The sequence below is a fragment of the Leptopilina heterotoma genome, unplaced genomic scaffold (assembly GCF_015476425.1).
Source record: "Leptopilina heterotoma isolate Lh14 unplaced genomic scaffold, ASM1547642v1 Lhet_163, whole genome shotgun sequence".
NCBI classification, from domain to species: domain Eukaryota; kingdom Metazoa; phylum Arthropoda; class Insecta; order Hymenoptera; family Figitidae; genus Leptopilina; species Leptopilina heterotoma.
In genome coordinates, this window is record NW_025110879.1 from 1251166 (window position 1) to 1271636 (window position 20471).

At 28.1% G+C, this 20471-nt stretch overlaps 2 protein-coding genes across 5 annotated transcripts; one reads left to right on the plus strand and one right to left on the minus strand.

Moving 5' to 3' along the window:
* Window positions 1-79: 79 nt before the first annotated feature.
* On the plus strand, window positions 80-19689 carry LOC122498988 (ZZ-type zinc finger-containing protein 3). Of its 3 annotated transcripts, none has more exons than XM_043607015.1 (7): window positions 80-237; window positions 719-1114; window positions 1387-1543; window positions 1729-1967; window positions 2038-2163; window positions 2802-3099; window positions 19276-19689. In XM_043607015.1, exons 2-6 carry the CDS (start codon window positions 725-727, stop codon window positions 3051-3053), a joined length of 1164 nt encoding a protein of 387 aa, XP_043462950.1. In that variant the 5' UTR covers window positions 80-237; window positions 719-724; the 3' UTR covers window positions 3054-3099; window positions 19276-19689. The 3 variants fall into 3 exon arrangements, with proteins under 3 accessions (XP_043462950.1, XP_043462949.1, XP_043462951.1); XM_043607014.1 differs by lacking the exon at window positions 19276-19689 and adding an exon at window positions 5501-5635; XM_043607016.1 differs by lacking the exons at window positions 80-237; window positions 19276-19689 and adding exons at window positions 505-620; window positions 5501-5635.
* On the minus strand, window positions 5132-7563 carry LOC122498987 (queuine tRNA-ribosyltransferase accessory subunit 2). Of its 2 annotated transcripts, none has more exons than XM_043607013.1 (6): window positions 6987-7563; window positions 6755-6903; window positions 6074-6538; window positions 5707-5918; window positions 5423-5548; window positions 5132-5291 (listed from the first exon to the last, which is right to left on the minus strand). In XM_043607013.1, the coding sequence occupies exons 1-6, from the start codon at window positions 7072-7074 to the stop codon at window positions 5171-5173; spliced, it is 1161 nt and encodes a 386-aa protein (XP_043462948.1). In that variant the 5' UTR covers window positions 7075-7563; the 3' UTR covers window positions 5132-5170. The 2 variants fall into 2 exon arrangements, with proteins under 2 accessions (XP_043462948.1, XP_043462947.1); XM_043607012.1 differs by having other exon boundaries at window positions 6755-6907.
* Window positions 19690-20471: the final 782 nt, after the last annotated feature.

Genomic DNA, 20471 nt, shown 5'->3' on the forward strand with positions numbered 1-20471 from the left:
AAAGAATCGATCTTTTGGAGAATCGAATCGGAATCGAACATCCCTACATGACGCTCCGAAAAGTATTCAAAATGGCGTCACCGCGTGCAAGAAGCACATCGCAGTCGCAGTTTTTTCACTTTTAATTACATTTTATATACATTTTAAATAAAGTTTTTTTTTTACAATTTTCCGTTACTTTTACATATTTAATGGTGAATTTCAATGAGCTGGACTTAAAATATCATCGGATGTAAGGTAATTCTTTATGGTAAACTTTTACATATTTTGGTGGTGAATAAAATGCATTGTCAATATATTGCGCATTGTAGTGTTTTCAAAAAACAAAAAAGCATCATGTGTTTTACATCATTATTACGCGTATTTTTATTATTTTTACGGTAAATATTTTGTTTTATTTGAGGAGTTTAATCCTTCTGCGCGTGCGCGAAAGAAAACAAGATGGTCGCCCAGTGAAAGATTTCAGCTTTCAGTCAGTTGCTTTTGTTATCGAGTTTTATTGTATTGTTTCATTGTAATCGCATTGTTAAAACGGTTAAAAGTACTACAAGAAATAATAATCAATTAGAGGTTAATTGCGGAAAGTCGCGTAAATATTCGTCACTAGAATTGATAAAATCGTAAATTTCGTTGAAAAGTTTCGATAAAAAAATCTAAGTGTAGATCTTTTTTCACTTCTTCTGATTAATAAATTTAAGTCTCTGTTGTTAAATTCCAGGTGACTATGGATAACACAAGACAAATGTATCCAGAAGAGGACGATACTAATTTTTACTTTGAATCCGATCATTTGGCGTTGAAGGGGAACAAGGACTACACGTCTTTTCTCAAAACAATTGTGATACTTGAAGCTCAAAGATCACAGGCGATTGAAGATCTTGACAAATTAGCAATATGTCGTTCCGAGGCAATTAAAGATCCAATTTCGTTTGTTGCAAAATTACAAAATGGCAATGTCGATGAATTTCCGGGCCCACAAACAATTGCTGAAATTCCCTTTGTCGATTGGTCACAGTACAATGTAGCCACACCGGATATGAAATTACGACCACAGACGAGACAAGGAAATATCACTACTAGATCTAATGTTAAAGTCGAATTCGAAGACTCTAAGGTAATTTATTTATTTACCTACTTATTTGAAATTACAAAGCCCGACAATTAAAATATTTGTAGTTTATAAATAAAAATTAACTTAATATTTTATTAGATAAATAATTATATATTAAAAAGTAATAAAAATAATAATAAATAATTATATTGTATGAATATATATTTATATAGATAAATAATATTTTTTATACTGTAAACTAAGATTTTGAATAATATATATGACAATAGGTAATAGATATTTATTAAAATGTTCAGAATCATGTTTATTTTCAGATATTAGTCAGGGGTCGTGCATTTGATGAAAGTAAACCCGAGACTTTCAATCAACTATGGACATTCGAGGAACAAAAACGATTGGAGGAACTTTTAGTAGAATATCCTCCTGAAGAAGTCGAAATGCGACGCTGGACCAAAATTGCCAATGCTTTAGGTAAAAAATATCAATTGGAAACATTTAAAAAAGAAAGTACTTTAAGAATTATAAATAGGAAATTAAAGTACATAACTTTTAATGAAATTGATTGAAATTATAAAACACATAAGTAAAGAAATTTTACTTAATTTGCACGAAATATCAAAAAATAGATTTGTTAAATTTCTTCTTCTTTTGTGCAGGTAATAGAACGCCAAAGCAAGTGTCAAGTCGTGTTCAAAAGTATTTTATAAAACTTTTACGAGCTGGTTTACCGATTCCTGGTCGTGGGCCGAAAGTAAAATTGGACACAAGGAGAAATTTGGCATTTCGAAATCAAAGACAGAGTCAGCAATTTTACAAAAAGTCGACATTCTTTCCACATCAGGAAATTTCCTGTGGTATTGACGATCCGAAAGATCAGGCAGTTCGCGACGAAATTGTACGTAAACATGTTTTTCTTATAATTTTTGTTGTTGTTGAATTTGAATTATTAAAAAATTATTTTTCAGGGCGAAGGCACAGGAAATGGAAGTGAAGATGACAATCCGGAAATAAGACAAATAGAACTTTTACGGCAAGTGAAAGACGAAAAAGAGACAGTCAGTTCCGTCCCATTCGAGCATGTTGGTTACAAGGTAAATGATTATTAAATAAATTAAATTTATATCAATCAAATTAATCAAACTTACGATTTATTATAAATTAATATAAATATTTATACATAATTAAAATGTTTAATTTGATAAATATTTAATTTAATTTATTTATTATTTAGTGTTTACTTTTTTCGCAAATATATTATCGACTTTCATTCATGAATTAAAATTCAATCATTACACAGATAGAAAATAAATATTAAATTTTAAGTATTTTACAATTTGGGGAAAAAATACGAAACAGCGAAATTTTGATATAAAAAAGACTAAACTTCAAAAAGAATTATATGAAATTTAGATATTATTTTATTATTATTAATAATTAGTTATATTAAAATTTAATTAATATTCTTGATATTTGATAAAACTATTTTAAATTTCACATAAGTTCTTCTAAAATTTAGTATTTTTTATATAAAAATTTTGCATTGTCGTATTGCAAAATACTTTTACAAAATTTAATATTTATTTTTTCTTTCCGCGTAATTAAATAAATTTTGTTTTGAGTTTTGAATAATTTAAATTTAATTCTCTGGTTTTGTTTACTATTCTTTTAATTTTCTCACTTGATGTGTGATTAAATAAATATTTTAAAAACAACGTATTTTATTTTGCAGTGCTTTGTGTGTGAGGAGGAACCTTTGAAGGGAACGCGATGGCATTGTACAAAATGTCCAGATGAAGTGGACATGTGCGCCGATTGCGCTGTCGCTCAATTGGAAGCAGAAAATCCCGTTCATGATCCAATGCACGCATTGACTCCAATTCGACCACCAAACTATATCAGAAGCTACGATTTTGATTATCTTCCGCAAGTTTTCAACAGCAATTCCTACAATTATTTGGATCCAAATTTCTGTCCGGAGTAATTTAGGATTTTTTTTTGCCTCCGATTTTCTTTACAGATCGACACAAGTAAGCAATTTTTAAAAAAATTTTAATTCAGAATATATCGCAGGGCTCGAACCAGTGAGAGTATTTAAAGATACGGACTTTACGGACCAAAAATGAAAAATTACGGACCAATTACTGACAAAAATATATAAGAGAACATTTTACTTAAAACTATAAATTAGATTTTTTCATAACTAAAAAACATGAAGATATCGATAACTCCGAGTCTTCGACTCGGAGCGATCGATTACTTCATGTTTTATAATAATTAAAGATAGAGTGATAAAATCATTATCAATTCAATTATTATTTTCAAGAATTTTTAACTAAAATTCTTCTTAAAATCGATTATTTTTTAATAATTTTCGAAAAAGTTCTTTGACAATTTTCAAATCCATTTCTTTACAATATTCAATTTTACGAAATTTCAATTATTTGTAAATTCTTCAATTAAATATAGGTATATTAGAAAATAAGAACTTTAAATAATTACAAAAAACATCCTCAATTAAACTTTCTCAAAAAAAATTTATTCCACAGAATTGTTAGTTAAAAATATGAAAAATTCAAATTTTGAAAGATTTTAATCTGAAGCCTTTTCAAAATTGAATTATTTCTAAAAATTTACACTCCTAATGCTTTTAATATTCAATTGAGGCCTTGGATCCAATAACTCGCCCGACGCTCGGAGGAACGAGCAACTGCCAGTCAGTGAGCAGTGAGCGCCTCTGGGCCACTCACTGCTACCCGACTGGCATTAGCGCGAGTCTCCGAGCGTCGGGCGAGTTATTGGATCCAAGGCCTCAATTATAATCTAAAATTTTAACTGAAATCCATTTTTAAATCAATGTTTATAAGAAAATTCTACTAGAATTTAATTATTTAAATACAAAAATAAATAATTTATTGAATAATTACATGTTTCTTAAAATTGAATTCTTTTAAAGAATTGTATCAATCAATTTTCAAATAATTTGAATTCTTTTGCAAAATTTTATTAAAATAGTAGATATTAAAAATAATTAAATTAGGGAAAATTTTTGAAAATAATTGAAATTTTGCCAAGAAATTTATTAAATTTTTTGAAAATAATTCAATTTTAGAGAAAAATTTTATTATTTATAAAGATAATTGATAATTTACGCAAAGAATTGCATTCAAAATTTTGAATGCAATAATTTTATTCTTTAAAGAAATTTAACTAAAAATTTATTAAAAATAATATTTAAATTCTAATAAATAAATTGTAGCAAAGGTTATTAAAATAATTAAATTTCTTTGATAAATTTTAATAAAATTTTTAAGAATAATTACATTTTTCGAGGAATTCGATTAAAATTGAATTAAAAATAATTGAAATTCTGCAATTAGCTTTATTATTTATCAAAATAATTGAATTCCTAATAAGAATTTTATTATTTGCCAAAAAAATTAAATACCTGTAAAAATTTTATTATTTATGAAAATAATTGAATATTGCGAAGAAATTTATACAAAAATTTGTAAATAATTTTTATTTTTTGAAAATAATTAAAGGTTTGTGTAGAATTTTAGTAGACTTTTTTTTAAATAATTGAATTCTTTCAGAAAATTTTATTAGAATAGTATAGATACCTATTAAAAATCATTGAATTGAGGAAAAATTTTGAAAATAATTGAAATTTTTGCAAGAATTTTATTAAAATTTTTGAAAATAATTGATATTTCGGAGAAGAATTTAATTATTTCTAAAAATAATTGAAATTTTGACGAGAATTTTTAAAAATTTTTGAACATAATTAAATTTTTGCGAAGAATTTTATTACTTTTGAAAATAATTGAATTCCTTCAATCATTTGTAATTTCCCTAAAATTATCCAAATTATATCGTACCTATAATTTACGTACTTTACGGACCTTTTTTCAAAAAAACGGACTTTTACGGGATTTACGGACCTAGTTCGAGCCCTGATATCGTTTATTATTTTTATTTTTATTATTATTATTTTCTTAACTATCTTAATGAGAATAATAATTTTAATTATTAATAGTAATGATTGAAAATATAGGGAAATTATTTTTAAAAAACCTCTTTATTACGAAAAATATGTCATCACGAAGTTATTTGTGATTCAAATTGGATTTGAATAGTTTTGCGAAATTCGGGGAATGTTCCATTCGTCAAATTGGTTCGAATCGCTTCGAAAAACTGAATGTAGTGATGAGTGTTGTGTCTGGAAAAAAAATAGTTTTCGGTTAGTCGATAGGTGAATAGATGTTTGAATAGATGATTGGGTAGATGATCAAATTTTTAGATGTTTGAATAGATGATTGGTTATTGATGAAAAAAAAATTGAATACGTACATCATTAGGAGTACTTGTGCGAGTAATTCTTTCGCTTGGCATAAATGGTGAATGTAGGCTTTCGTGTGATTTTTGCAGGTTAGACAAATGCAATTTGGAGAAATCGGTGAAAAATCCTCGGCGTACCTTACATGAAAAAAATTTATGGTTGAAAACAATAATTTGTATAGGATAAATTAAGTTAATTGAAATAGATCATTTTTTGCTTGCAAATATGAAAGTTGTTTCATTTTCTCAATACCTGGTATTAGAAATAAAAAAAAATGTTAGTACTTTCTTTTTACCTTTTATCGTTTAGTGATATTTCAGGTAGCGTTTCATCAATTTGGTGTAAGTTATTACTCTCATACTGAAAGGTAAAGGCTTTTAATTGTTCTGTTATTAAGAAAGCGTACGAGGAATCGAATACATCCACTCCTAGTCCTATTAAATCCAAAACAACAATTGGATTCCAACATCCCATTGTTACTCGCAGTTTTTCTTTTGGTAGCATATTCTGAAAATAAAATGAAATGTAATATCGCTTTTTTATACTTTTTATTTTTGGAATTTCTTTGAAAATTAGAAAATTGAGCATTCTAATAAAATGGTAAATAAATGATTTATTTGCAGTTTGGAAATTTTCGTTTGCACTAGGAAAAATATTCTTACTATAGTGTGTTGCATTATTTTGTTTATTTCTTCGTATTTTATTGCGGCAGTCTCGGGTCCATTTCGATGTAGTCCGTCTATAACGTAACCGAGTAAATCTTTATTTTTTAAATACTTTATACATTTTTCCCTCTCAATGATTTCATAGCCACCTTCCACTGCTCCTAGAATTCCGCTAAATTTTAATGTTTCCGAATTATTGTGTTTTTCTAAGCATTTTTCTAATAAATATTGACTACGCCTCACTGATTTTTGTGCACGTTTTCCAGTGCTATCGCGATCCGTGTCTCCATCACATAATGCAAGGTAGATATCTGGTTTTATTATATCAACAATTTCCATATATTCCTCAGCAGTTAGAGAATGTCTTCCGTGTCGCGACCAAACTGCAATTGATTCTGTTTGTTGAAAACCCTTGTTTGTTAATTCGCTCGGATCTTGAATTGATAGAAATGTCAAATGTTCCTGTAAATTTCGACTTTATTTCAAGAAATATTTTTTAAAAAATATTTAATAATTAAAAAATAGTAAGGTTTAAAAAATATTAAAGTAGCTTTTTCGAATATTGAAAAAATATAAAATTAGCTTTTATTTAAATAATATGAAATTAACTTTTCCAAAAAGAAAAAATTCAAGATTTTATATTCTGCAAATATTTACAAATTTACAAAAGTTACAAACCTGCATATTTACAAATTCTAGGAAGGAATTGTATTGTTTTAGAATCTCCTTCATGGATATAATTGTCGGCAATGAAATTGATAGAATTTGTTGCTTAATGTTTACCCCTGTCATTCGTTGAACTTCTTTAGTTAAATGTGGTATACTGCCTTTCTAAAAGAATGGAAAAATTGAGAAAGAATTTTTTGTTTTATAAACAGTGTATTTAGAAGTAAATTTTTTTTCTTTTTACCTTTGTGTACATTAGTAAAAGGGGGGTTGCAAATTTCATTCCTGGGAATCTTTTGAATCCAGACAGTGTTCCAATTCGTGGAGAACATTGTTCAATGCAATCGGTTGTAAAATTCATAATTATTTCTTTAGAATGAGAGTCGTTATTGTCGTTATTGTGTTTTTAAAAATTTTTAATTTTTGAGGTTGTATTGCAAATTTATACTTAAAATAGATTGTAAAAAAAAATTTGCACTTAAACCACTATTTTTGAGTTTATTATTTACTCTCCTAGAATTTTTTTAGTACAGTTTTTAGTTTATTTGGTTAATTCATTCAATTTATGCAATTTATATATAAATTTGAAAATTTTTTAGGTTAGAATGTAGTTATGATTATTTTTCAGTTTTTCAATTTTGAATTAAGATAAAATCGGTGTTTATCTAGATTCGAAGGGTTTACTTGGAAAAGAAAAACACAAACAACTTAAGATATTGTCAACTTTAACTTAATATTCCACAAGTAAATTGATTGTTTTTATTTATCATTTTTAACTTTCCACGTGTTTGTTTTTTGCAATGTGCTTGGTAGGTAAAACTGTATCGACCGATAAATGGTGAAGAAGAAAATTCCTTAAAATTTGTAATAAAAATTTGAAAACTATCAAAAGTTCGTTCCCTTTGTTTAATGAGAAGAATTCAAAAAAATATTTAAGAATACAAAAGATTACTTTATTTGACTTCTTTTTTACTATTTTCAAAATTTGCATTTGTTTATATCCACGAATATAAATTAAATAAATCTACACGAATGTAAATTCTCGGGTGTTAGACTGTAAGGTATTTTGTAGGGGCGCGTGAACAGCCCCTGCGTAACATCTTCTATGGATACTCCAAAGTTATTATGTATTTTATTTTCATTTTTTCATACGTCTTTTATAATTATTTTATTCCAATTATATTTTTTATTTTCCACCTTCCTTTTAATTATTTTTCCGGTAATGTTTAATTTGCCCTTTTTTTACATGATTATTGTCCTAAGTTAAAACGCCCCTAAAGATTTGAACGTTCAAATGAACGAAAAAAATGTTCTATTTAAATGTTTTCAAGAATTATCAGAATTAAATTGAAAATAAAATTAATTCAACAATCATAGAAAAGAATTAAATTTCTAGAATAGCAAAAAAATATAGGGTAAATGCACTAGTAGTCGGATACTTAAGGATACGATCTTATATTATGCTTCTTTCTTGAAATAACAAATATCTACTGTGTTTATAAGCACATTATCAATTAAAGGAGTTCTTCAGGATTAAAAATCATATAAGTTATTAATATAATATTTAAATCCTATAAGTTTTAATATTTATGATTATATAATTATCAACAAAACTTTGTGCTACTCATTGCGCTACTCGAAAATGGTTGTATCTATAGTCAGACACCATGATTTTTAAAATATTAAATAAAATATTTCTTGTTTAATTATTTTGTAAAATAACACTTATTTCATAAAATATAAACTTTACACATTCGTCCAGTATATTTCTTTAAGTAATTATCACAATGCATTATTATATTTATTTGACAAAAAACACGAAAGTGTCCGACTACTAGTACTGTCCGACTATACCCACACTTATACCCTATATTTTGCAATAAGTTTCAAATTTTAACGAAATTTAAAAAAAAATTTGTTCATTTGAACATTTGAGACTTTAGGAACATAAGTTAGATTGAAATTTCTTTTAAGTAATTATTTCGTTCTAGGTAGTTTATTATATTAGCAAAAATATGGACAGAAGAAATAGATATTATCAACATAATTATTGATTTTTCTTTTATTTTATCAAATATATTTGAGACATTCCACGCCAAATCAACATCTCGTAAAAATTCACATTTTTTATTTGTATCAAACATTTTTTATCTTTTAGTACTACATAGTTGAAAAAAAGCTTCATGATTTTTTTCAAATTTTTTTACCCAGCCGTTTACAAGATACGAATTTTTAAAAATTGTACGTTTTAAAGAAATTTTTTTTTGAATGCTTATAACTTCTACAAATTTGGATCAATTTTAAACTTTCTTATATAAAAATTGTTTGTTTTTTCATAAACTTTTCAAAAATTTTATGAAAAAAAATTTTCAAAAATTTTTTACTGCATTTTTAAAAATTTTAAGATTAAAATTTAATTTTTAAAACTGTTTGTATCCTTCGATTTTTTTTAAATTCCAAAACAACTACTTCCCTTTACGCAAATTTTAAGCCTTGTCCCGTCGTGAGTAAATAATTTTTACTATTTTTTCAGAATTTTTCTAAATTATTGAAATTCACACGGAAAAAAAAAGTTCGAGGATTATTCGGGAACTTCGTTCTTAACTCTTGGATACGGCGGGTAGTACACAGATAACTAAAGGTTGCCTCGTTTAAATATGTAATTTACTATTTCTCTACAAATTATAACTATTTCACCACTTCTCGGCAAACTGTTCTTGAAAAAGTCGGGAACTGTTCAAGAAAATCGAAAAGTTAGGCGAATGCAAGAAAAAATGGATTCTGCTTCCCCCCTCCCACTTCCCCTCCTTGACACGTCCGCACACATCCTTGAAGGTCACATACAATTTTTATTTTTTATTAAGTTTCTGAAATAGAAAAAACCATATTAGAGAAAAATCGACGGCGGCTGGAACAGAACTCGCGTACCCGAGAATAGAAGTCCGGCGTCTTATCCAGCTAAGCTAAACAGGCGAGTTAAATACCTCAGCATAAAATAAATATATAAGGCACGCAAGTCTTACTGACGGTGAGACTTGTTGAGACTGGTGCGCACAGTTTCTGCGCACCAAGATTCCTTGACGAGTTCCCGAAAATTTCAGAAACAGTTGCGGCCAGTGCCATGAACTTTACATGAGAAAGTAATGAAAAAGAGACTAATGGACTATTTATAGCTTTTTCTAATACAGTTCCCGAATTTCTTTCAAACATTCATTGATTACCATTGAATGTTCGTCGTTAGTTCAGAGCTGTTACCACGTATCCAAGAGTTAGGAAATAATTCCTGAAACATCTGGGAACTTTTTTTTTCCGTGCAGTATTTACTCATTCAGCCGTTGCATGCATTGTGCAACAAACTGATTTTACAGGATTCAGTTTTGCCTAATATCAATTGAAATACAATTCCTTCAAAAGTCTAGTGATACAAAAGAATAAATTTTTTAAAATGTTATTTTATTGTCTTATGAAATTAAATTTTTAGTACCTATTGGTACCTAATCATAAATATAAGAATCGTTTTAAATCATTTTTTTGACACTTTCTTTAAATTTCTGCTGAAAATTATGAGAAAACCAGTTTTCTATTGTAGGGGAGGATGGGGCAAGGATAGTTACACGGAGAAAAAGGAATAGTTGACACATCCAGATACATGGATATCACAACCATATTGTTGGAGCAACAAAAGATCTATGGTTGGGTGATCCATTGTAATGGAAATGGGAAACAAAAAAATTTGAATCACTTAATTAATTAAATTCTATGTCACTTGAGATATTTTATACACATTTTTGTTAATTAATACACACTACTTATTGAATAACAGCATATTTACGAAATAAATTATTAACCGATGGGGGAGACACGAACCCTAGACCTAACGCATACTAAACACTAACGCTATCCACTACACTATACACACAACTACAATATCTGAGCATATAATATTCCTTATATACTCTACACATATTTCATGAAAATGAATTTACATAAACACAAATAGACAATAACGATAATAAATAATAAACAATTGTAACACTATTTATACACAATAAACTCACAACGCGATTATATAGACGTGACAGGAAACCGACGCGACGGACAAATTGAGACGACCATTTTTAAATGGATGCCATGATAATGAATTGCGCGCAACATGTATCGAAATTTTGAACTAACTATATGGATCTCCCAACTAAAGTTTATATGGATGAGGCAGCCATATGTGAAAATCCATAGCATGAATTGTAAGCCCAACCATGCCTATGGATGTCACATCCATATTTGATTCAACAATATAATATGGCTCCCTCATCCATTGAATATGGAATGTGCTTCCATTCTGAAAGTTGTCTCTTCCATTGAATTGGATGACACAACAATATTCTGCTCAACAATATTTTTATGGATATCTCTTCCAGACCTTTTCTTTCCGTGTAGGTAAGACCTTTTCGGATCTTGCAGCCAAACTTGAATATGTATTTGCAAACGAAAAGTATTTTGGGAAAGCCTGGTTATTTGGCTATAATTTTGCTATATATTATTTTACTGTAAACTCAAATCTCTACGAGATACGAATGAAAAAGTAAAAAAAAAATTTTAACTAATCCTTGTCCCAGCACCGGGGCAAGGATAGTTAAAAGAATCCGAATGCTAAAAATGTTATAGAAAATCAGTAAATTTTCGTTTTCTTTATTTGATTGGATTTAGACTATTCAATATTGATAGGGTAACTGTTTTAGTTCCTGCGGCATTTCAGCCAAGATATCTGTTGCACACTGAAAAAAAATATATTTATGGTACTGACATAAATATAGCCAATTCTCACATATTATATTGGTGGATATGGAACTGACATACAGTATTGCTGTTTCAGCCATACGGAGTGTAGAACAGCCATATGTATGTGCACCCTAAAAAAAGGAATCTTGATTTGATGCGGATTCCTCTAAACTGAATGCATATTTTCCTCTTATATATGGTATCAAAAGTAATATACTTCACTTTAGAGGATTTTCCTCTTTAATATTATTTGCTTATTATGGTTATGAGATAATAAATAAAAGCTTTTTTGATGCACTGAATTAAGCGTTTTTAATTAAATAAATATATTTAATTATTAATAGTTAATTACTTACATTAATTAATATATTTATTTGTTTATTTACTTCATTTGAATTCAATGTATTTGACATTTAAACCTCAAAAAATTATTTTGTTTTATTATTAACCACCAAAGAATAAAAATAATATACATTCAAGTTGAATACTTTTGTTTTGAGAGGAAAACTTGAGAGGATATTAGAAGAGGATTTTTCCTCTAACTATGAGATTACTTTTTTTAGGGTGTGGAGAACACCAATACTGTATTTTAAGAACAGCAATACAGTATTGCTGTTTCAGCTATACAGTAGGATCTTTGAATAGTGCAGTTCTGAACAGTGCAGTCATTAGTGAGTTGAGTAGACAAGGGGTTTCGGGGGCAAAGAGAAAGGGAATCTGTGACGTCAAATACAGTGCCGTCGCTCATTTGATTACTTAGTATCATTTAGTGGTGCCCGGTATTTAGTAGTGGGGGACCCTTAATTTTCTTGACACAGACCTGAATGTTTTAGTTTTTGCTTGCTTTGAACCAAGTTCGACCATATGAAAATGGCGTCCATTTTCTCCCATGTGCAAACATAACCGCTGATCCCATGCGTTATTTTTGCCCAAGGGAGAAAACGGCCGCCATTTTCATATAAGTCGAACAAGTGAGTGACTTTTATTCCCTGTCGTCTGCTATCTGAAATCGCCACTTTTGTGCATTAGGAATAAAAAATATCGTAAGTAACATGGGAATAAAGGCAGCCAATTTGTTTACGATGATTTTTGTGACACGAGTGGAGGTCGAGGGCGCCCTCGACCTCCACTCGTGTCACAAAAATCACCGTAAACAAATGGCTGCCTTTATGCCCTTGTTGCTTAATATACTATTTTACCCAAGAAATATTTAATTCTGTCCAGAATTATTTATTTCAGTTAAGAAATGTTTATTTGACTCAAGCAATATTTATTTTAGAGTCGAAAATTATTTATATGAGACAAGAAATATTATTATCATTATTATTGTTTTTAATTAATTTTTTATAGGACGTTTGTGCACTGCAAATGGATTCTAATGTGGTTCGTCTAATTGCCGAATCTTCATTGGGCAATAAGCTTACAGCCTATAGGCAAATAGACAAATCTGAACGATTTCGACGTGTATTCGTCTAATTGCCGGCAGTAGGCTTATTGCCTAGGAATTAAGCTTAATGCCGGATTCTTCTAGTTGCCTACGGCACATATAAAAATCTGTGCTAATAAAAAAATATTCGAATTTTCTTTTTATTACATATTCAAAAAAAAATTTGCGTCTGTACAGAGTCTTGTAAGAACAAATGAATAAGATATACTTAAGGACGAGTTAAGATAATTTGTGCCAAGAGCCAGGTGGCGATTTCACCCAAGGCATGGAAAAAGAGTGGAAAAAAGACTTATACGTTAGTTTCAATCCCTCATGAGTTACAGGTACTTTTGTGCCTTCTCGTATATGTATATGTATAAAAGTGGCGCAGCCGAGAACATTTTTCGCGTCTTATTCCAAGATTTATAAGATCAGATTGCACTGTTATAAATTAGTCAGAAACTAGTGTATTCTTTCTTGAACATCTGCGCGCTTTTTTAATTTATTATTACACAAGAGGAGAACTGGACTCAATATATCACACAAATTCGTATTAAGGCAATTTTTCAAATTTATTTCGTTTAATTATATGTTTGTTGTCCTGGTGGCAAGTAAACTAAGTAAAAAATTCTATTGGTGAGAAAAAGATGGACATATCTCTTTCCTTGTCTTACTAACGAAGTTTTCTAGTTTGTCCATTTGCCACCAGGACTAAGGTTGGGTTCACAATAAAGATTTTTAAGTTAAGACGACGCGTTACTAATGTCAATAATCTATTGAAGCGTCGATTTAACCTAAAAATCTTTATTGTGCAGCCAACCTAAAAGACGTGATGCACTCGCGAAAAGGTATTTAAAACCGCTTTAAAAATTTCTTGGCGGATTTTTAAAGACTCTTGAAAATGTCAAGCATGTTTTCGAGGTGTCCAAATATTTGGAGGCGCTACTTTTTCTTTCCCCGAAATATTCTCATACAGAAGGTCTTTGTCTTTTTTCTCGTGTCCCTCTCTCAACGAATCTTTCGTATTTGGAAAAAAGGCGCTGAATTTCACCTTTAAATTTCAAGGGAATTCGAAAACTATGCGAAAGTAGTTGTATAAAGGGAGTTGAGTGAATGCAACGAATGATACGGCAAGGAGAGGCGAAACTGAGAAGGAAAAATAGGGGACGCATGACGATTCCCGACAAAAATCCTGTATAATATTCGATAGACCTTATTTCATTTGTCAAAATTTCTTTTTCATGTAATTTTCTTTTATAAGAATAAGAATGTGTTCAAAATTGTTTATAAACACAATGTTTTTTTAATTAATGCTAATGAATGAAAATAATAATTAATATGAAGATGGAAATAAGAGAATGTTTAAAAACTTGATTTCATAATATATAAATTTTTATTGAACCGAAATAATTTTGAAAAGAAACTTTTGTTTTGATAAATTTTTGTTAAATAGAATTATAGTTTAGCAAATATTTTAGGTAATAAATAGTTTATAATGGAAAGTTTACATTTATTAAAACTTGCATATTTCAAAACTTAAATTGCAACAAAATGTCATTTTTCAGAATTTATGTTTAAGCAGCTTTCATTGAATGCAAATTATTAAACAGAAAAATTTATAATTGACTAAATGTTTAGTAAAATGAATTATTAAATGTTAATATTTTATTACAACAAAATTTTCTTTCATGTTATAGTTATTAAACAGATATTAAATTCAGTTGATTGTTTATTTAGACAAATTCTATAATTTTTCAATTAATATATGGGTGATTCTACAAACGAAGGACGAAAATCAAGAAAATTTGGACACAACATTTTTTTCTCATTTAAGTTCTGAAAAGTATTTTAACTTCAAGTTAATGGTACTAATAAAGACTTCCATAAGTGGCCAGACAAAATATTAAAAATTACAAAAGTTATGGTTATTTATAAACAATTTATCCAGAGAATTAAAATCGTGTCAAGAAAATTCACATTAACATAAAAATTAATGAATGGATTTTTATAAAATTGGTTACTCGGGGGTTTACGGGGTTGCTGATTAAGAATCCAATGTCAGTTTTTCAAAATTCAAAATGGCGGATACAATATGGCGCACGACTTTTGAAAAAACTTATCGTATTCGTCTAAAAATCGTTACCCGGGGGTTTTTGAAGTCGCTGATTAAAAATCTAATTAAATGAATTTTAAAAAAATTGTTCGATTTTTATTAAATTTGATTTTGTAAAATATGTTTAAACGTTAAATAAGTTATTAATCTAGAGAAAAAGTTAGAACTAACAATTTACAATTTACCACCATTTTCGCAACTTTTGAATCAGATAGTTCAAGATTATTTAAAATACGGAATACTTGATGCATACGGAAATTTCCGAGGACTGAAAAGAAATCGAGTACCCGAAAAAATCGAATACTAAATACTTTGAATACACCTCTAGTTTTTAACGTTGAGTTTAATTTTGAATTTACTTTTTAATAATTTATTAATTTATTTTTATTTAATTTATTTAACTAATTAATAATTAATAATAATAATAATAAATTGTAATTAATTAATTAATTAATTAATTATGATTATTAAAAACTATTTAAAATTTATTTATTAATTGTTATACATCTATGAACTATAAATATAGTAGTAGAACTAAAAAACATAATTAAATTGTTTAAACAAATTGTAAAAGCAATGGTTAATTTGAAAAAAGTTGACCTCGGATTGGTAATAAGCGAAACAGAAAATCACCGAGTAACGATTTTCAGACGAATATGTTAAGTTTCTCCAAAATCGTCGGCCATATTGGATCCGCCATTTTGAATTTGAAAAATTTAAAAAACTGACATTAGGTTCTTAATCAGCCACCCCGAAAACCCCCAAGTAACGATTTTTACGAGGATCAATAAAAGTCATCGGTTTAATTAATTTTTGTTGTAATTTAATTAATAATTGTTTTTAACAAATTACGGATGGTGTATTTGTTTCTATAAGCACAATTTCACAAATCATAGAATTGTAAAAGTAAGTTCAAGTGTCTAATAATAAAGAACTACTTTGATTTTTGTGGGCTAAACTTTATTCATATAAAAAAATACTTATTCCATTTGTTTGTTTATGTCAATATAATTATGCGAAATGAAAATTGAAAATTCAGTTATAGCAATTTCTTGTAAATTTAATTAGTATTATTTTAAGACCAGAAAATCGAACAATAGTTGAAAATTGTTAGTTTTACGCTATTTTTAGTGATATAGTATACATCCTATCTCAAAAGTGCCAGACGAATGAGAACCATACGAATGAGAATTTGGCATTTTTTGTTTAAAAAATAGAAAAATAACATTAAATGAAAAAATCCTTCAGTACTATCTTATAGAGAATAATAATCTACAAAACATAAGTCTATAGAATAACCGAAAAATAAAATATTTTTTTAAAAAATGTATGCCAGACGAATGAGAATTTGTCTGGTCACAACACAATCTCCGTTACAAATTGAGAAATCTTGATTAATAGATTAGAAGATTCAATAAAACCCGATTGGTATCACATTTAGTGTAGTTTGATTAACAACTACAACGAACAGTCACTTCATCAGAATGTTGATTTTTAATAATTTTTACATTTTTTGCACTGCCAGACGAATGATAACAAATTCAGGGGACAAACTTCGCGAAGATATTTTATAAATAAGATATAGAGAAACATCATAATTAATTCCATATTAGTAATCTACAACTATTAAAAATTACTAATTCAGTATGAATTTTCCGCAAAACATTTGAAAAGTGATATTTATTCTCAATATGAACTGTCATTCTCCCAAAGGGACATGCCAGACGAATGAGAATTTAGCACTATAATGTGTATTTTTTGCAAAATCATATTTTTTTTCATCGGTTTTTTTTCTGTGCCATAATAGAAACCATTAAGATTTACAATTTCCATTAAAAGTAAAATTATTCTTTCCAAAATTAATATACAAAACATGCTTCAAACATCAAAATTCCCTCTTTTGTAGAATCACCCATATGTATAAACGAATCTTCATATTACAAATTTTTTAAATAATTTAAATGTTATGTGACGGAGTTTACATTAGATCGAATTTTAATAATTTATCGACATTTTTATTTGCTGGAATATCTATTAAACGAAATGTTCATTTCAACGAATTTTCAATAAACAAAAAATTCTATAATGAATTCCTTCTTAACGTACTTATTATTTCATTCAAATATTATTTCACGGAAAGTTAATTTAATCGATTTTTTATGTTTCAGATTCGTTGTCTAATAGAAATTCAATGAACGGAATCTTTGTTTAGTGGAATTTTCATTTTTCTGAATGTTCAAATGCTATGAATTTCATTTGTAGAATTTTATGTGACCGAATTGTCATAAATATTAATTTCTACATTACCGACATTTAAACACACGAAACTTAATATCGCCGAAACTCAATTTGTCCTACCTTTTTCTATTGTTGTCCTTGTCTTACTAATGGACAAGACAAGGACAACAATAGAAAAAGGTAGGACAAATTGAGTTTCGGCGATATTAAGTTTCGTGTGTTTAAATGTCGGTAATGTAGAAATTAATATTTATGACAATTCGGTCACATAAAATTCTACAAATGAAATTCATATAGCATTTGAGCATTCAGAAAAATGAAAATTCCACTAAACAAAGATTCCGTTCATTGAATTTCTATTAGACAACGAATCTGAAACATAAAAAATCGATTAAATTAACTTTCCGTGAAATAATATTTGAATGAAATAATAAGTACGTTAAGAAGGAATTCATTATAGAATTTTTTGTTTATTGAAAATTCGTTGAAATGAACATTTCGTTTAATAGATATTCCAGCAAATAAAAATGTCGATAAATTATTAAAATTCGATCTAATGTAAACTCCGTCACATAACATTTAAATTATTTAAAAAATTTGTAATATGAAGATTCGTTTATACATATATTAATTGAAAAATTATAGAATTTGTCTAAATAAACAATCAACTGAATTTAATATCTATTTAATAACTATAACATCATGAAAGAAAATTTTGTTGTAATAAAATATTAACATTTAATAATTCATTTTACTAAACATTTAGTCAATTATAAATTTTTCTGTTTAATAATTTGCATTCAATGAAAGCTGCTTAAACATAAATTCTGAAAAATGACATTTTGTTGCAATTTAAGTTTTGAAATATGCAAGTTTTAATAAATGTAAACTTTCCATTATAAACTATTTATTACCTAAAATATTTGCTAAACTATAATTCTATTTAACAAAAATTTATCAAAACAAAAGTTTCTTTTCAAAATTATTTCGGTTCAATAAAAATTTATATATTATGAAATCAAGTTTTTAAACATTCTCTTATTTCCATCTTCATATTAATTATTATTTTCATTCATTAGCATTAATTAAAAAAACATTGTGTTTATAAACAATTTTGAACACATTCTTATTCTTATAAAAGAAAATTACATGAAAAAGAAATTTTGACAAATGAAATAAGGTCTATCGAATATTATACAGGATTTTTGTCGGGAATCGTCAAGCGTCTCAAAAATACGTTATGTATTTTTAATAATACTTTAAAATAGTATACTACTTCAACTATAATATAGTACTGTACATAGATATACAAATAAATAAATGCCTGTAAATATAGAAAGTTTATGCTATATATATGTATATACAGCAAAAGGGAATCTTGGTGAGATGAGATTGCAAAGACGCGCGCGGAGGGGTGGGTCGCCAACACATATCTTGATATCTCGAAGTTCGATCTCTTGTGCCCTGGCCGCTCGTATATTTACATGTATAATTTATATAACCCGCCACGTATAGGTACAAGGCGATCTTGGTCCACTATGTTTCCACCCTCCGCGCTGGAGAGCGCAACCATCTTCTCGCAGTGGGCCCCCATTATCGAATGGTTCACCACGAAACTTCGAATCTATATATATATATTTATTCGCAAGTTCGAATACTGTTTGAAATTCCCACGATCAAAAGATCCGAGACTGCAAAAGCGTCTGAACTTTAGCGGTTTCTCGCCGCTGATGGCAAATTTTTTTGTAAATGTTTCATCTCGTTCAGGGGAAAAAAGAGGGCGTCAAATATTAGCCGTAGGCACTAATTCCTGAATATCGAGATTATTATAAATATTCTCTATCACTACTGAAGAGTTGTTGATATCTTCTTTTTTTTGGGTGGGGGATTTTAGATATAAATTCCTAGAAATTAGATGTAATCTTGTTGATTCTGATCTAAGAGTCATGTTTGTAAATCAATTTCTTTTTGTTGCAGATTAAACTACCTTGCATGTTTAAAATTGGACTGGAAGTGGTATTGGCGAGAAGAAAATTTACTCAAGGAGTGGAAATGGAGGAAAAATGAAGACGAAAAGTGTGATCTGAGTAAAGGGGTCGATATATATTAAAGAGAAAATGGAAGAAAATGAAAAAAGAGGAGGAAATAGAAAATGAAAACAGTGAAAAAAATATGACGCAAGTAGTAGAAAAAGTTGCGGTACTTTTGAAGTAACTTCAAGAAAACGCCTCAATAAGTTGTCGAAGTCTGGGAACAAGTGAAGAAAGACGAATAGTAGAGCGACTTTGTTAAAAGGATTCAGTAAGTTGACGAACGCTGGACATAGCTGAAAAAAGACAAATAGTAGACTCATTTTGTCAAACGAACTCAGTAAGTATTAGTCGAACTCTACAAACAAGTGAAGAAAAAAAAATAGTAAAGAAATGTGAACAAAATGCGTAGGTATCATTTTGACACAATTTTTTTTTAAGATTGTTATATTGTACAACTGGAGATATTGTTATTTTGTACAACTTGAGAAATGAAAATTGTTATTTTGAACAAATTTGAATAACGATATTGTTATATTGTACAACTCAGAAATTTTTTAATTTCTTTGTTATTTTTTACAACAAATATGACTGACTTTAAAATTATTAAAAAAACGTTTTTAACCAGGCTAACTTTTTTTCATGGCGTATAAACGTCCATATTAAACAAAAAACAGTAAACCTTATTCATAAGAGTACTCTCTAAATTTGAATTAGTATAGAATTCTACTAAGAAATAGTAAAATTTTTAGTATTTTTCAGGGACGATTTTTCCTCTTTTTAATTAGTAGAGTATGTATTACTATTTGTACTAAATTTTACTAATGTTTTAGTAGAATTCCAGTATTTAAAGTTACTGATTTTACTTAATGAATTAGTGAAACTGTTTTATCGACTATTAATAAAACGGTTTTACTGATTGTTAGTAGAATTTTAATAAACAATTATGAAATTGTACTAACAATCAGAAAAATTTCACTGTTTATTAGTAAAATTATTACTAAATCATTTGGTGGACGACTTTTCGTTATTTCATTATTAACTTTCTACTAATTAAGATGTAAAGAGTAAGTACTCTAAAAATAAGTAAGTAAGTACTCTAAAGTACTCTAAAGATTTCTGTATTTCCCAAGCGACGTTTTT